The sequence below is a fragment of the Mastigoproctus giganteus genome, chromosome 11 (assembly GCF_048544385.1).
Source record: "Mastigoproctus giganteus isolate SK-2022 chromosome 11, ASM4854438v1, whole genome shotgun sequence".
In the NCBI taxonomy this organism is placed as follows: domain Eukaryota; kingdom Metazoa; phylum Arthropoda; class Arachnida; order Uropygi; family Thelyphonidae; genus Mastigoproctus; species Mastigoproctus giganteus.
In genome coordinates, this window is record NC_143585.1 from 29,778,411 (window position 1) to 29,797,644 (window position 19,234).

General features: G+C 34.5%; 1 protein-coding gene across 1 annotated transcript in view; it reads left to right on the plus strand.

Annotated features, from left to right (window-relative positions):
• The window catches only part of Oseg4 (intraflagellar transport protein Oseg4), a 270,266-nt gene that overhangs the window by 205,695 nt on the left and 45,337 nt on the right, over positions 1 to 19,234 (plus strand). Inside the window, exons 26-28 of the mRNA XM_090385309.1 lie at positions 2,532 to 2,594; positions 6,567 to 6,779; positions 9,218 to 9,355. Of these exons, the coding sequence (XP_090241435.1) occupies positions 2,532 to 2,594; positions 6,567 to 6,779; positions 9,218 to 9,355 (414 nt within the window). The remainder of the gene's footprint in view (positions 1 to 2,531; positions 2,595 to 6,566; positions 6,780 to 9,217; positions 9,356 to 19,234) is intronic.

The window sequence follows — 19,234 nt, forward strand, 5'->3', positions numbered from 1 at the left end:
GATCAAGCGTATTGGCTGTATGATTAGGATTGTCCGGTATTCTTGTAGGTAAATGAACAATCTGTGCTAGGTCATTAGTAATTGCAAAAGCCTCAGCATCTCGACCTGCTGGATCGGTGTGACTAGAAAATGGATGCCAGCTGGAGTTGTGAACATTAAAATCACCAAGGAAAATTACCTCACTGTTAGGAAAGTTGGACTGGAGAAAGTCAAGTTGCAAAGAGAGGAAGTCAAAGAGCTCCAAGTGATTAGTGGAGTTGGGAGAACGGTAGAGACAACAGATGAATTTAACACAATGAGGTAGAGAGATTTTAAGCTAGAGAAGATCAAAGAGAGGAGATTTCAAATTGCCAAGTCTCTGACAGGGAATATCCAAACGGACATATGCACAAGTACCACCTTTGAGGTGAAAGGATTCATACAGCGAATAATTTGGGCATCTGAGATGAGCAGTAGTTGAATCAACCGATAACTGAGATTCTGTCAGAAAAAGTACATGGGGTTTGGCAGACTGCAAGTGGAAATGGACATCGTTGAGATTAGAATTGAGACCACGTATATTTGTGAAATGAATTATGAAGTCCTTGGGAGGTTTAGATCTTTTCGTAGATAAGCTTGCTCTATTAGTTTGACAATTCATGGTGTATTCAATAGTAAGAAAAAGTGTGTGTGGGGGGGGGGTCATGCTTTATGAAGTAATGACATTTTTGCATATGGCTTACATACATGGTGAGAATATACCCAGATCCTTGACATAACGTGGCCTCGACAATGCTCCCCGCATACACACTACTCGGACTCCCTCCAGTCACTATCTGGCAGAGTAGAGGTAGCAAGATTATACACTAGCTGATCCGGAAGCCTCCTAGAGAGTTACCAATAGGTTCAGTCCAGTGTACTAACTAGCAGCCGGCCTGTGAACACCGTTTTAGAGCTGTACCCTCGAAATGTAAGGAATATTGGATCTCGCCACGACGTTCATCATAATCTCAAAAGTCATCAATCATACTGCATGATGGAAGAGATTGGGAAGGGTTGACCGGAACTTAGCTCTAGAGACTAAACATGGGTTCCACCACTTCAAGCCTCCAATATACCCAGATCCTTGATATAACGTGGCCTCGACAATGCTCCCCGCATACACACTACTCGGACTCCCTCCAGTCACATATTCAGTGCATACATAATTTTTTTTTTATAAGGCAGTGGTAGAACAAAATTGCAAACCCTTAGCAAGCCATGCATTATATGATTCATTTTTTAGTGTATCCTTGTATTGTACTTTTTCATGGTAATTCCAAACATAAAAGGTTGTTGAAAAATGTTCTTTTTTAACAGTTAAGACTGAAGAAACTAGAATATGGTGGTTTTTGTTGTTTTTAAGCAACAGCAATTTCTTCCTGGACTAAAGTTGTAAGTGGGATCCCACATGGTTTGGTTCTTGGCCTCTTACTGTTTCTGGTATTTATCAATGATATTTATGTAGGTATTTCAGTTTTAATGTCTCAGTTTCCTGATAATACAGAGGTGGTCAGGGTCATTAATGACAGTAATCAGGGTATGCTATTTCAACAAGATATAGATAAGTTATTTGGATGGGCCAAGAAATTACAGCTAAGGTTTAATTCTGGAAAATGTTAGGTCTTGTATCTGGGTAGCATATGCAAGACCTTACATTTAATCTTATATAAGCAGTAATCCTAAATTAACTTACCACTTGGCTACTACCAAACTAAAAAAAATGTAGATAATAAAAAGACTTGGGAGTAACTATACAATCTGTTATGAAATTTTCTGAACATTGTAGAAGGCTGCTAAGACAGCTCTCGGAGTTTTGCCAGGTTAGGTTGCAATTTCAGTTTTGCATACAGGTTTGCCTGCTCCACTAAACAGCATAAACTTAAATCTTGTAAGCTAGTTCTTCTAGATCATGTTGAAAAGGCCTAAGTTCAATGCCTATTTGGCCAAGTGAAACTTCTATGGGAATTTTTCACACTCACACTCAAGTCTTGTGTGAGGGTTTCATAATTATTTTAAAACCTCTTTGCATGCACAGTTCAGAGTATAATAATTTCCATTATTTTTTTCCAGTAAATCTCCTTGCTTTACATAATCAGTTATTTGAATCTCTGACATTGGTCTTTGCAGTAGCACACAAAGGTGAAATATAAATTTAGCTGCAACTGAATATTTCAAATCTTCCACAATGAAGCATAATATATGCCATCTTAATGGTTCATATTCAAATTACAGAGCTTTCCTCTTAATGGTTTTTGATCAAGAAAAATTAGCAAGGCACTACAATGTCCTCGGGGAATTAAACTAGGAATGACAACTGACATTTGCACTTTTCCTTAGCTTTTATGTGTACTTATATAGTTGATGGTAGTTTCTTTTTTAAAAAATAATTACATCACTTTCATTGTACTTCTTTTAATGAATTTTCAGTTTATTAGTATTTGTGATCATTACAAATGTTTAGTTAGAAATCTGTGTATAATCAAGTTCTTCATTATTTCAATTTGTTTTAGGAATTGGGAGTTATGTTTACCTCAGTTGGTATGTGTGAACAAGCAGTCACGACTTACATTAAGGTAAGGGCATATCATGGTATTATTGCACAAGTAAAAATTATCACTTGCTTTATTGTTTCTATTATTAAAATTATCTGCTGTTATTATCTCCAGTTCTTCTTGCCTGATAATATAAAGAAGAGAACACTAGAAAGAATTATAAAGACGTGAAGTGAGACAAGTTTCTTTTTGTTTGAGAGATTGTAATTTATACTAACTGATTTCAGTAGTATGTATTTGCGTATATGCCATCATTCTGGACTTGAGTTCTCATTTATTCTTCTGTAATGGAAAATTCATCAGATATAGATTGTAGCTATAGTAAAGGTATTATTACAGATTTTGGAACATTTTGCAAATTTTTGATTCGTCTGTATTAGCATTTTTAATTGAAATCTGTGAAGCAATGGCAACACTTTGGACAAGAATACCTATAATTTTAACTCATTTCTATATGAATCTTTTGTGAAAGGCAAAGCTTGGGTATATAATTGACCATAAAGTTTATAAATCACAAGCTTAACTTTGTACAATAAAGTGACAGATTTAGAGTTTTTTGGTTCCTAAGTATAGTTTCAGACCCTCTTTAAGCTCTGTTTGAATCAGATATGCATCCAAAATGTGTTCTTCCTGTAATAAAAATAATTAAAGAATGATTGCTGTTGTTGGTAGTCGGCAAAGAAAATCCTTTCACTTTCTTTATCATGAACAGTGAAAATTTAATTCTTTAGAATACTTATAATCTTAATTCATTTAGTGTCATGTCAGAATTTCTACTAATAATAATTTACTGATTTATAACTTACCTATAAGCTAACTTGGCATTAGTTACTCATACATCGTAACAAATGATGCTTACCAAGGTGTCAATATGTTTTAAAGTAACAAAATTATTGATTTAGTTTTATTAAGTAAATTGGTTATTGGTTGAAAAGCTTAATTTCATAAATAGGTTTCCTTGCCATTCTTCAAGCATACACTTACAAAATGAATATTGCTTAAATTTTTGCATTAACAGAGCAAGTTATTTCTCAACCTAAGTTGTCTTGTCATTCATTAATCATTTAGTGGCTGCAGCAAAGAATATCATGAGAAATGGCAAGATCTGCTCATCAGAAATCTAATGAGCTTTCACCCTCTAAAAAAAAAAAAAAAATTAATTTCCCTTTCAACATAGCTTGTCAGAAGTGAATAGCATACCACAAACATTGAACATAAGGGGAATTTATTGTTTTCACAAAATATCTGTGGAGCAACAACAACATTAATGTAGTGAATTATTATTTTATCTGCGTATTTTTTCCGTTATTTGGTTCCAACTAATACCCATACCTAACAGCATGGAAATTTTAGTAGTCGTGTCTAAAATTATATCAAGCTACCTAGGCAATAAATATTAATTGGAAGAAACTCATTTAATTATTCCTGGGAAAGCAAAGCATTTATAATGAGGGATTCAATTTGTTCTTTGACAAGGCCAGCAGCTTCCCAGTACAAAATTTCCAATTTAACTTTTTAATACATTTTTTTACTGCCGCAGTTTTTATAGTTGATTGTGTTTGTTTTTCAACATCAGCAAATTTGAAAGTTAAATAATGTTTTTGCCTTTCCCCCCCTTTACCTGTGACCATGTAAACTCTCATGGATTAAGTTTGCAATGGTAAAGTGGCAGTCTAAAACTTTACATCCGTTAATTTCTGTAGTATCATTAGGAATGGAAATTTTTTTCCTTGTGTTTTTTCACTTTACTGTATAAATCTCATTTAAGCAAATCTGGTGAGTTTTATACACTATAACAATTGAGCCAATTAATTATTTCAGCCTTTTTCCATTCTACTTTAACATTTTTTCTTGCAGAGTACTATGATGTAGCACATTATCCATAACTGTTAACTGAATTTCAGAATAGTTGGAAGTAGTTGGATTTGTACCAAATTGTGAAACAATCTCCATTCATTTCATCACAATTTTCAGAATTAGTTTTAGATTGAAACAGCAATTGGTATAAATCTGTCAGTTCCTACATGTAACAAAATCAAATAGTTACATTTCCCAAGCAGTATGCTCTACTCTTATTGGTCTGTACTATTATCATTATGTCACTAATTAAATTTTCATGATGAAACTTGAGTTTTATGAAAATCCAGATTTCATCAAGGTATGCAAAACTTCTTGATTGGTCTTTAAATCGCATTAAAATCTTTTAAAACCATTTTATTTTTTATTAAAACTCTTTTTTTTTAAACCATTTTATTTTTTATTAAAAATCCTTTTTAAACCATTTTCTTTTTTATTAAAAATCTTTTTTAAACCATTAACTTCTTGTTGGTCTTTAAAATCTTTAAATAGTGATGATCATGAGCAATAACATCTGTCCTTCACAAAAGAATCTCTCAGTTATAATCAATTGTTTAATACCTAAGATTTTGTTTATTGGTGAAAATGAAGTGAAGTTGTAGTACCACCAAACTGACCTTAATTTGATATTTCTGCAACTATTGGATATCAATCATCTTAGTATATTTCCAAGATTGTGTACCATATTAGAGAAAAATTGAAACATCAGGACTAGTTACAGCAGCTTCACATTAATGTTTTTTCTTAGTTTATAAACATAAGTTTGTCCACAGCAACCTTATTTGTTTATTTTTTATTAGTTATTTTTTTTATCTTTTAATGACTAACCCTTAACCAGCCATGTAGGATCTTTTTTGGCCCCAGTGAATTTGTGATTTCATGCTCTTCAGTTACTTCATCCACACATGCACATGCGCTGCCACACACACACACAGCTGAAACTCCCATTACCTTTCCAAAAAAAAAGTGTTTAATCTCCACTGAATTTTCAGTTGAGATTTAAAGTATTTTAAGCCTAATTGTTACAGTTGAATTTGAATGCCCTCACACTTTTAAACTTCTACATCCAGACAGCTGAAAATTTCAGAAATCTCTATTAGTTATTGTGCAAACAGGAAAAATGCAGGATCAAGTATGAAATGCTACAATGCTTAACTGTTAATTAGTAACATATAGATTTGTTATAATTATTGTTTTAGCATAACTAACATAGCTAACTGTTATGTTAGTAACAGTTATGTGTAATAGTGTCCTTGACAGTATACTGAGTTTTCCACTTTTTAGTCACTTGGAGGCAAGGTCTTGGTTCAAGTCCCATCATAGATTGGAAGAATTTTTAAATGACTGCCTCAGTTGGGGCTGTAGTTAGTTAATGTTGGGCAGAGAGATTAAAGTTTTTAGTCTGCACAACATGCATTGGTCGATGAACACACTCTTCTACAATACACACAATGATGCAATGTGGTTTAAGTCGCTGATACATCTATAAACTTACAACAACAGTCATAGTAACATAACTGTTTGTTGCTCCTAAATGACAAATATCTATGGGGTGGAAATGCTTGCTTATATGTTATACAGTTTTAACAACAATTACTACTAGAAGTTTGCTTATCAATAAATCATTCAGTCATATTGTAGCATGAGTTTGATATTGGGGAGTACACAGCTTCAGGAAACTATGGCAAAACTACCTGTGAATCATACATGCACAGTTGTATTATTTATTATTAATACAACTGATTGTATTGATATAATTGCCATTACAGTTTTTTTTTTTTTTAATTTTATTTAAGGCAATTAAACTTAGGAAATTTTCCTGAAATGAGAGATATGCTATATAATTGCTGTTCTCGCAATTCTGCTTCATTTTACCAGAATATTGTGTAATCTTTCTACAATAGTCAGTGCACTAATGGAGTTCTACAGTATTAGGTTCCACAAATCAGAAATTTTCAAAAATCTGGCAAGATTAAGTCCCAGTCTTGCTGGATTTCTGAGGTTTTTTCTGTGCTTATCAGTTATATTTATAGTAATCAGAGTTGATAATAACAGCCAAGTTGCTGCAGTTATAAATACTTTTTTTAATTGTAATGTTTATTTATTTATCTGAACTGATCTAAATGTTACTTTTAGGCTAATAAAGCAAAAGCTGCCATTGACTGTTGTGTGACATTAAATCAATGGAATATGGCCATCAGCCTTGCTCAGAAATACAATATTAAAGAAATAGATACCTTGCTAGCAAAGTATGCTAGACATTTGCTGGATAAGAAAAAAGTTCTAAGTGCTGTGGAGCTGTATAGAAAAGCCAACCGATTTCTTGATGCTGCTCGAATAATGTTTAAAGTAAGTTAGAATAACTGCATTTAGCAATTAATCTTTAAAAAAATAGCACTTTTTAATCTTTAATAAGAAATTAAATTTTAATCTGCCTTAATTTTTTATGGTCAAACTTTAAGATATATGCACTAATCACATTATATTCTAAAGAAATAGACTTTTTTAAAATATTCCTAAGAACATTGAATGAATGCTGGGATATGCAAATTGTCATATGCTGCATGTACAGAAAGACTGTCTAAAGCACCTTATTATTGAGCGCACACCCTCAATTTTGATTAGAATTTCCATTAAATTGGTGATGATCTAATTTGAAGGATAGAGTGGTGACCTGGCAGTATTTGGTGGAAACAGTGTTCTGATATTGAGGGTAAGATGGCCTTATACAAATTTTAAAGAATAAGCATCCTATGGTTATGGGTTTAAAGTCAATATGGTTCATTGTGTGTTTTTTTTTTTGGGCACCAGAGTATCAAAGTAGATGTTCCCAGATTGTAGTTGTGGGCCCGCTCAAAAGGTTGCTGTTTGAGGCATTCAGTATGGGAAGTCAGAGGATGAAAGTGCTATGAATTTTAGCAAAGAATAGCAGAAAGCCACTTGGACTGACTGACTGTAGTCTTGTTTGGTAGTTGGCTGATTACTTTAAGTACTCAGCAGTTTGTGTCTTCCAAGGGGCACTCTGTTGAGTGGGTAGTAGTGTATCTGTATAATCAGGTATTTGTCAAAACATTGCCTTTGTTCATTTAACTGGAAAATGTTTGAGATGACAGAGGCACAAAAGTTGTCAATCCCAAGCTGGGCCAACAAGGGTTAGCTCAGCTTGGAATGAATAGTGACACTGAAGATTCCATATGTATTCTCCAGAGCTTGCTCTCTGCTTTCCCTGTTATCATTTAGACAGCCACATACATTTTCTTCAAGTAGCAGATCAAGTTTTATTCCATGCAAAAACCATGTTTCCATAAGAAGGATGAAGTCAAATTCTTCAAGAAACAGAATGAATTTATCTTATTAACAGTGCTTCTAACATTATGCACAAAACACCAGTTGATGTAGTTAGACTCTTACCAAAGTGGCAATTTGGTAATTTTGTCCCTTGTCTTGGGTAATTTCACTAAGAAATTCTCCCTCCTATTGGCATAGAGTCTGACCAAGATGCTCTGGAAATCAGGACCTGACGTCCAAGATCTGTTGATATTTGATGGTTAAAAGAGTGGGGCTGACTGAAGCAAAGCTTATGTTGGATGCCTAGTTTTTAGGGGTTACACATCTACCAAAGTTTCATATTCCTCTCTAAAAATCTTTTAATGCCTTCTGGCTGTGTTATGGACCCTAAGTATGAAACAGAAATCCTGGATCTTGTAAAGATTTCTATATGATACTTATCCCCTAGTGACTTCTCTTTTGTCACTGAGCATAAGCTCATAAATTCTGCAATATCAGCAACCTCCTTATCATTCTTACCAGAATACATGTATTTCGCATTTCTCCAGGGTAGGCATCAGTCCCTATGCACAGAGTCTGTCTTGATCTTTTTTCTCCCTCCTCCCCCAGATATAATCCAATCAACGTGATTATGCTCAATAGTGTGTCCTTGTGTCCTCCCTTAGAAAGGAGTTGTTATAGAGTGTTAAAAGAGTTCTGATGGGTAGGCTTAATGCTCATTGTATGTCAACCAGCCAGAACTGAGAGATTCCTTATTGTCCCTTGCTCCTATCTATCTGTCTTCCTATCTATATTGTGCTGCTTGTATGAGGCATCTAAGGGCATGTATAGGTTCAAGTGGACAGAGTCACTTTATGTGGCAGGATCTTCCTCCATAGCAGACATGGGAGACACCTCAGGCCGTTGATTTGTGTACTGTTTGTCTGAAAAGTCCCATTCAGGGCATCCTTGTTACCATTGTTTTCTGATGCTCTGTTATTCCAAATAACTTGAGACATTCTGAAAGCAGGATTTTAGTTAGTTGTGGAAGCTTAGCTTCATGTTTTAATTCTTTTTTATTGAATCGATCCATAATCATGAAAGAGAAATTGTTCATTCAATTATATCATAAATATGCAATGCAAATGAGCCCATCAATTCAGCAGGAAGTCTACAGTAAGCCATTTGACATTGCTCAGTGACTTTAGCTAGTGTGATCCCATGATCTTGTTTCACTATAAGTGCAAGTAGTTGTTTATTGGATGCTGTCATTTGGACATTCCTTTTTCTACCTGTATAGATTATGCTCCCATGCTTGTTCCCCATCATATTAAATCTTTCATTCAAATTATAAGGAGGTGTTTTGCTCTCCCAGGACAAAACAAATTTCTTCTTGTTATTAATAAATATTAATGTTAGATGGAGATAGTTCGATATCAGTTTAGATATGCACACTGCTCAAATTAATGTGGTGTATGTTATTATACTCACACGTCTCTTTTCTTGTTTTTTGATTTTAGTTAGCAAAGGATGAATCTGAAAAACACAGTGAACCCCTACGCCTAAAAAAAATGTATGTGCTGGCAGCTATGTTAGTAGAAGAACATCAGTCTCAAATTCGAAAAACAGCAAAGTCTGCAGGTGGAAAGGAGCCAGATGTGAGTATAAAATATTTTACATATTATTTATATATATATATATATATATATATGTATATTATAATTAATATGATAAATAAAAGTAAAGATGGCAGTTCGAAACATCCGGAAAGCTTAAAAAATTACATCAAAATGCCAAAAGAAAGTTACGATAGCCTACATCAGATAAAGGCGGGAAAATTTGCTAAATACAGTACTCCGAAACGGGGAAGAAAAGAAAATATGAAATTAATAAATAATAAAATCTGATGTCAGCAAAGTAAATATTGATGCTAAATCAGGTATTTCATCGGGGGACTACACCTGACATAGCATCAACGGACTGCGTTTCCATACTTGCCCATAGTTATGCAAGAGAAAATTTATAAATGTTAATAAATAAATAAATGTAAAAAAAAAAAAAAAAAACGGAAAAGTATCTCTTACAAAGTATGGACAAGGTAGTCCCTACGCAGTATTATAATGAAAATATAATTAAGATAAAAAGGTGAATATTATAAAAAGTAGAAGATTAAAAATATTATACTTGAAAATGGCGACGCGAAACTACATGAGGTCAATACGATAGCTGCAAACAAAACAAATAAAACAGCTACTAACGAAAAAATAGATGACTAGTGACCTCTATAATCAGTTTTTAAGACAGTATTTTAAATACACAGAATAAAGTAAATTTTAGGCAGATAAGAAGAAATGGGGCGAGAAGTGTACCAGACAGGATCATATATATATAAAAAAAATAAAATAAATAAATAAAACGGGAGAGGCTGTGGTTTTAAGCTTAGCATCATGCAAAGCAGCAGATGACTAAAACTTAAATTAATATAAATAGTGCATTAAAACCAATAGAGATAACAGAATGATAAAAATCGTTTAGACAAACAAATGCACCAAAGTGCGCAAAGCAGCAGCAAAGGATGCAGATGTATATAAAATAATATAAATGCCAATGCAAGCAACACAAAAGGCCACAAGGAAAAAATAGATTAACTATAGAATATAAAGACTGAAGCCAGCAAATGGCAAATCGGAGTTAAAAACAAGACCATTAAAAACTGAATAACAGAGATGGGTGTAATTTAAAGAACAGTATCGCGCAAAGCAGCAGATAACTAATTCTTAAATTGATATAATAATATAATATATAAAAGATTGTATTAAAGAGTAAAAACAGAAAACATCAGAGAGTTAAATAAACTGGATATGGCAATCTTTTATATATTATATTATTATATCAATTTAAGAATTAGTTATCTGCTGCTTTGCGTGATACTGTTCTTTAAATTACACCCATCTCTGTTATTCAGTTTTTAGATGGTCTTGTTTTTAACTCTGGTTTGCCATTTTGCTGGCTTCAATCTTTATTCTATAGTTAATCTATTTTTTCCTTGTGGCCTTTAGTGTTGCTTGCATTGGCATTTATATTATTTTATATACATCTGCATCCTTTGCTGCTGCTTTGCGCACTTTGGTGCATTTGTTTGTCTAAACGATTTTTATCATTCTGTTATCTCTGTTGGTTTTAATGCACTATTTATATTAATTTAAGTTTTAGCCATCTGCTGCTTTGCACGATACTAAGCTTAAAACCACAGCCTCTCCCGTTTTATTTATTTATTTTATTTATTTATTTTTTTTTATATATATATGAACCTGTCTGGTACACTTCTCGCCACATTTCTTCTTGTCTGCCTAAAATTTACTTTATTCTGTGTATTTAAAATACTGTCTTAAAAACTGATTATAGAGGCCACTAGTCATCTATTTTTTCGTTAGTAGCTGTTTTATTTGTTTTGTTTGCAGCTATCGTATTGACCTCATGTAGTTTCGCGTCGCCATTTTCAAGTATAATATTTTTAATCTTCTACTTTTTATAATATTCACCTTTTTATCTTAATTATATTTTCATTATAATACTGCATAGGGACTACCTTTTCCATACTTTGTAAGAGATACTTTTCCGTTTTTTTTTTTTTTTTTTACATTTATTTATTTATTAACATTTATAAATTTTCTCTTGCATAACTATGGGCAAGTATGGAAATGCAGTCCGTTGATGCTATGTCAGGTGTAGTCCCCCGATGAAATACCTGATTTAGCATCAATATTTACTTTGCTGACATCAGATTTTATTATTTATTAATTTCATATTTTCTTTTCTTCCCCGTTTCGGAGTACTGTATTTAGCAAATTTTCCCGCCTTTATCTGATGTAGGCTATCGCAACTTTCTTTTGACATTTTGATGTAATTTTTTAAGCTTTCCGGATGTTTCGAACTGCCATCTTTACTTTTATTTATCATATTAATTATAATATACATATATTTACATTTGCATCCGTTGCTGATGCTTTGCGCGCTTCGGTGCATTTGCCATATCATTTTCTGTTTTTACTCTTTAATACAATCTTTTATATATTATATTATTATTTTATATATATATATATATATAGAATATTAAGGATAATATAAAGAATTATTAGAAAAAGTAAATCAATCCAATAATAATACCATCAGGGACCTAAGAAAACGCAAAAAAAAAAAAAAAATTATTATCGCTTTTTACCGATAATCTAGATGACTTCAACTGGGGCCAACCACCCAGAATGAAGGCAAAAAACAACAAGAGGTTCTCTGTTTCTGTGATGATCAATATATGCTAAGTAATTTAAATCTAAACCAAATATAAACCAGTATAGGCCAAATATAAATCGAATATAAATAAATTGAATGATGATAAAAGTTAAGAAAATTTAGAAATATTAGAATCAAAGGTAAGAAATATAAGTAAAATATAAATGTAAGATGTAAAATATAAATGGAAATAGGATACACTTTGCATTCTTGGTGTCTTACGGCGTAGAAAACTTGTACCCACCAGCTTGCAAATTACAGTGTATCACCCTTTTTTTTTTTTTTAAATATATAGTTAAATTCATTTAAATTTACTTAAGTTCATGCTGAGATAACATGCAAATTCAGCTCAGGGTCCTGCTATAGGAACGGGTTTGTGATCCCGCGCATACCCAAGCCACAACTTATATCTTGTAATGTCTTTAAACTGTCCTACACTCTTTATTTTTATTTCTCCGAAATTATTAGGGCAATCCGAGGACGTAGGAGAAACTATTTCTTATCTATACCACTATTTTTCGCCTTTGTGGAGTTCAGGTTCTATTATTCCTACTCCTTTAGTTTTTCTTCTTACTATCTGCATGTTTCTTTATGCGTTAATTTAATTATTTATTTATTTTTACCGTATCCATCACATAGGGGGCTCCACATTATTTTGACGACTATTACATTATGTCCTAGATACGGTCAATATGTAGTATGTATTATATATTTAATCTTATTTTAATCATTAAATTACGTTCTCTGTCGGGTCAACGATGATTAATATATGCTTACATTTATATTTTACTTATATTTCTTACCTTTGATTCTAATATTTCTAAATTTTCTTAACTTTTATCATCATTCGATTTATTTGTATTCGATTTATATTTGGCCTATACTGGTTTATATTTGGTTTAGATTTAAATTACTTAGCATATATTGATCATCACATAAACAGAGAACCTCTTGTTGTTTTTTGCCTTCATTCTGGGTGGTTGGCCCCAGTTGAAGTCATCTAGATTGTCGGTAAAAAGCGATAATAATTTTTTTTTTTTTTTTTTTTTTTTTTTTTTTGCGTTTTCTTAGGTCCATGATGGTATTATTATTGGATTGATTTACTTTTTCTAATAATTCTTTATATTATCCTTAATATTCTATAGACATTATTGGTGTATTGCATGATTGCTTGCAACTGCTTTGACTCATAAATATTAGTTACAGTTATTGTCTTTTTAACTTTCTTTCTTTACTTTTTAATCAATAATTATAAATATATATATATATATATATATACATTTTTTTTTTTTTTAATGAAAACCAAAAAACGAGAGGTATTAGAACCAATAGTACTTAGTACCGTGCTTGGGTTGGAGGTTGAGAAGACGAAAGAAGATAGGTTGACATTGGACTTGAACTTCTGTAGACTGTAATTTTCAGAAAATATGTGTGAAGAAAGGTTGTTCCAGAAACCGGCAGTTGAATGAATAAACGAGGAAGATGAAAAGTTGGTTCTGTGAGTTTGAAGTTGGACAGTAAATGGACGTTGGCTGGTGGCGGTTCCAAACAACTGTTCACTCTGTACAAATTGCAAATCTGCCTTACCAAGGAATATTGATCCCATATCTGGGGCAGTGCCCATGGAAGTATCTAGAAAAGGCATGCAGCAGGAAACAGTACATCTATGGGACAGCGAGTGGAGAGACTCTGTTAGAGAAGAGTCATTAATTAACCTAACTGCCCTCTTCTGAATGGAATCTAGAAGCCTGAGAGAGGTTTTGGGGGCACCACCCCAGATATGGGAACAATATTCCATGGTAAGGCGGATTTGCGATTTGTACAGAGTGAACAGTTGTTTGGAAGAAAAGTAACGCCGAGAGGGAAAGAGAAAACCAAGGTTTTTAGATGCAGAGGAAGCAATGTTTGTAATGTGCTTGTGCCAAGAGAGATTAGAAGTCAGAGTGTGGAAGAGATATATCATTTTGCCTAGAAATTGGAGTGTCACCAAAGATAAGCATAGGAGCAGAAGAATCCTCTTTGCAAGATATAAGACAAGACTGAGCTTTAGAAGGATTGAAATCAACTAAGTTGTGTTTGCTCCATTGAGCAAAGACAACTGATTGAGCAGGGCAAGGTTTCTCAAAATGGAAAGTGGAATGCAACATGCTATCATCGGCAAAACTATGGATAGGATTTTCAGTCAACGGAAGAAGGTCATTAATATACAAGTGGAAAAAAGTGGGGGACACCAGCAGACAGAGAACCATCTACCATCACCCTCAGTGAGTGATCAGAGAGAAAACTGGATAAACAATTACAAAAACAGTTGGCAAACCATAAGATGGAATCTTGTTAAGAAGACCTTTATGCCAAACATGATCGAAAGCCTTTGAGATGTCAAGAGCAACTGCTTGTGTTTCACCAAACTTTTCCGTTGAATTTGTCCATAAATGAGTAACATAAGCCAGAATATCAGCAGTGGATCGACACTGATGGAATCCATACTGGCAATCATCGACCAGATGGAAGATTTCTAGGTAGTTTAAGAGTTGGCGGTTAATTGATTTCTCCATTACTTTAGAAAGAGTAGATGTAATTGCAATGGGACAATAATTGGATGGGAGGGATTTGTCACCCTTTTTAGGAACTGGCTGGATATGAGCAAATTTCCAAGCAGAAGGAAAAACACTTTTGGAATAAGAAAGTGAAAAAAGGTGGCAAAGAACAGGAGTAAGTTCAGGTGCACAGGTTTTGAGAACAAGTGGAGAAATACCATCAGGACCTGTAGCTTTCTTAGCATCAATATTCATCAAAATCCTTTTGACAGAAGACCACTGTCAGGCATTGAATGAAGCATGCTAAGAATGGTGGGAGGTGTTTTACCAAGATCATTAATACGTGAGGTGGAAGAAAAATGGGATACTAGCAGGTCAGATTTATCCTTGGCCAAAGTAGTAGAAGTAGTAGTGGTGGCATGTGATGCAAGAAAGCAAGTGTATGAGCCAAAAAAAAAAAAAAAAAAAATCACACCATTCCCTCCAAAATGCCTGTCCAGTTCCTCCTTAAATTTATTCAACCTATCAACTTGCACAACGACAGATGGAAGTTTGTTCCAGCAATTAACCACCCGCTGGCTAAAGGCAAATTTCTGCACATCTATTCTACATCTGTCTTTTCTTAATTCGAATTTATGCCCCTTTAGGTTTGTAATCTGAACAAGTGGAAGGATCCCATCAGAATTCAGCGTGCTCAACCCATTCAAGGCCTTATATACCTCAATCAGATCACTGCGCAGGTGCCTAGTCTCCAGCCACTGCAATTTGCAGAACTTAAGCCTCTCTTAGTCAGAGGATCCCTTCATTCCCCTCACCAATCTTGTTGCCCTTCTCTGTACACGCTCAAGCAAATCGACATCCTTCCTAAAATGAGGCCTCCAGACCTGTATGCAGTACTCAAGGTGTGGCTTGACCATTGCTTTATACAGAGGGACAATCACCTCCTTTTCCCTGCTAGCAAAATTCCTATATATCATAAAAAAAAACCCATGACCTGCCCTGGCAGCCTGTCTGTATTGCTCAGAAAACTTCATATCTGACTGCACAATTACTCCCAGGTCTTTTTCATTTTCTTCCACCTTAAGTGTAGTACCACACAGTTGGTACATTTCTCTGGGGTTACTTCTACCCATATGCAGTACTTTGCATTTGTCAAGGCTAAACTTCAGTTGCCACTTCTTAGCCCATCTGCCAAAATTTTCTAAATCCTGTTGCAGTACCATACTTCCATTACTGTCATTAACAACCCTGCCAACCTTTGTATCATCTGCAAACTTCGACACTAAGCCTGATATACGTTCATCAATATCATTGATAAATATACAAAACAACAGTGGACCCAACACCGAACCCTGTGGCACTCCACTAATAACATTAGTCCATGAAGAGCAGCACCCATTGATTACCACCCTGTCTTCTCCCACTCAACCATCCTTTTATCCATTGTAGCAACTTACCCTTAATACCATTGTTCTCCAATTTGTACAATAGTCTTCCAGGTGCAACAGTGTCAAAAACTTTCCTGAAATCCAAATATATGATATCAGAATTATTTTTTGCATCCAGTTCCTTTGTAACCACATCATCATAATAACCAATCAAATTTGTCAGACAAGACTTTCCCTGAACAAACCCATGCTGTGTATGAATTATTGCTGCAGTCTTGTCTAGATGATCCTGAAATGCATCCTTAACCAGTGACTCCATTATTTTACCCAGAACCGAATTAAAACTAACTGGTCTGTAATTACTCGTGTCACCCTTCGATCCCCCTTTGTGAATTGGGGATACATTTGCACATCTCCAGTCTGAGGGGACTTCCCCTGAGTCCAAGGATGCTCTCATAATTATGGCTAAGGGTTTGCTTAGTTGCTTTGCCACCTGCTTTAATACAACTGGATAAATCCCATCCATCCCAGGTGCCTTTCTTATGTTTAACTTCAACAATTTCTCCTCCACTTTGCTCTCAGTTATTAAAAAATCATTAAGCACCTTGCTACAATTTGATAACCTGCTGCCATTTTCAAACCTTAATAACTCTTCATGTGTGACTGTAGATGCAAAATACTCATTCAGTTTGTTTGCTATCTGAGCAGGATCATCAACAGTTGGACCATTGATGTCAAGTCGACCAATCAGATTCATCCCCTTCCTTTTAGACTTTATATAAGTAAAGAAATCCTTGCTGTTTTTCTTAGCATCCTTTGCCAAAGATTTCTTGTAATCTGCCTTCGCCTGCCTAACTTCCTTTGTGACCTGGTTACAGACTAGCTTATATCTGCCATAGGCTTCTGAGTTGCTTTATGTCCACAGCTGCCATCCAGGTGATAGCTGGAACTCTGCCACTTGATCTATTTGTTATCTTCAGAGGGCTTAACTTCAGAATTAAAAAGAAAATACCAACGAAAATACAGGGCCTAGAATTAAATCTCAATGCTGACCCCAAAGCAGAAAGAGCTCGCTGTTATAAGGAACTCGTCAACATTTGGCAGTCTAGATGGAACACCTCACACACAGGCTCCGTTACCAGAAAATTCCTCCCTGATGTCACTTTCACAACCCTGAAAACGGTAAAGACCTGGCTTTCCCTCACCTTGGAATCCTCCTACTTGGTTACCGGACACGGGTCCCTCAACGAAAAGTTACATCAACTGGGTTTGCTACCAACAGATCGCTGTTTCTGCGGCAGTCCAGAGAATTGGAAACATCTTCTTTTCGAATGCAGGTTGTACGATGACTTAAGAAGGACCTTGCTGCAAGCTGTGACAGGTATCTCAGAACAGCAACCAGAGCATCTACTCCAAACACCTGACAATCTAAAGGCATTCCAATCCTATGCATCCCAAGTCTTTGAGCGCAGGAAGCAGAGCTACAGAGTTGTTACTGCACCTAACAATACCTCTTCAGTGACTTAAAGAGTTCTATATTCGCATGCCACCATCATCTTCATTTTTTTTTTTTTTTTTCTCCACGTGCTGTCTGGAGTTCCCACTCTATTGCAGCCAGTTTATTTATTCATTCATTTTCATTTCATTCATTTATTTATTTTATTTTATTTATTTTTCTTTTCTTTATTTTCTAAATCAAATTACTCTTTTCTTTATTCTTATTAAATTATTATTTTCTTACTATTTAATTTGTTCTCCACGCGCTCTGCCCTGAGTTCCCACTCTAGCGCAGCCAATTTATTTATTTATTTATTTTATTATTTTTATTACTATTTTTATTTTTTTATTTTATTTTATTATTTGTATTCCTATTTTTTTTTTTTTTCTTTTTTTTTCACGCGCTCTGCCTTGAGTTCCCACTCTAGTGCAGCCAATTTATTCGCATTGTTTTTTTTTTTTCCTCTTTTTCTTATTATTATTTCTTTTTCTATACTTTTTATCATTATTATTTAATATATACATATATTTTATTAATCAATTTATTATTACTATATTTTTTTTTTTTTTTTCTTTCCCTAACTGCACCACGGGTGGTTTTTTTTTTTTTTTTTTTTTTTTGGCTCTTCTGTCTTTATCTCCTCCCTCTGGAATGGGCCCCCAGAGGAATCTGATCCACCTTCTGGCAACACTAGGTGGGTCAAAGTCTCTCTTGAGACAGTACGAGTTTTTCTGGGACTGGCCCACCTTCCCGTGGTGTGGACGAGTACCCAGAATCATCTGTCCAGGTGACTGATGCTTCTGGGTAGCCAAGAGGCCAGAACATAACAACAGAACACACACATAAAACGCACAAACGTACGTCACACACATATCTGGCCCATTTGTAGTGATACTGTTCTTCACAGAGACACGAGGCGGAGTTGAACAAACGTTCTAGGTGCCGCCCTTACATATACACATGTCCACACATGAGTTGCTTTATAATTTATATGCATCCCATGCACTTTTCTTCTCTGTCATGGGTCTCATTAGTTCATTTGATAATAATTTAGGCCTAAACCTTGAACAATATTTCTTAATAGGTATACAACTTTTAGTAGCTTCCACGATTAATTTCTTGAATGCTTCCCACTTAGAATTTACTGCTGGTAACATCGTCAGTTGATCCCACTGTACAGAATTTAAAAACTGTCTGAGACCACTGTACTCACCTTTACGGAAGCAAAAACCCTTTCCTTTACCCCTGATGGTAATTATATCTTTAAGTAAATCCCACATCAGTACACTGTGATCACTGCCACCTAGTATGGTTTCTTTTTCTGCAAATTCTTAATACACGAATGATCACTGCTGATAACCAGATCAAGAGTATTACCCTCTCTGGTTGCTTCTCGAACATGCTGCTGCAGAAAATAATCATCCAATAAATCCACAAAAGTCTTACTAGTGTGTTAGTGACCAACCCACAAGTTCCAGTCAATATCTGGAAAGATAAAATCCCCCATTATAAGACATTCTGATTTACTAGCCCACTCTATTTCTCTGTAAAATTGTTAATTGTACTCATTCAAGTCATTAGGCCTCTACAGTGCACTGTTCATCAATATCAACTGGATGCACTTCTTTTGATTTTATGTTTTTCTTAATTAACAGCATGACACCTCCCCCCTTCCTATCCTGTCTATCCTTTTTGTACACATTGTACTCCCCAAATTCCAATTCTGCATTCCTAATATCAGTGTGACACCACGTCTCTGATATCCCAACAATATCCGCCTTTGATGTCTTGACCAAATTCATCAAATTTATTTATTATATTTCT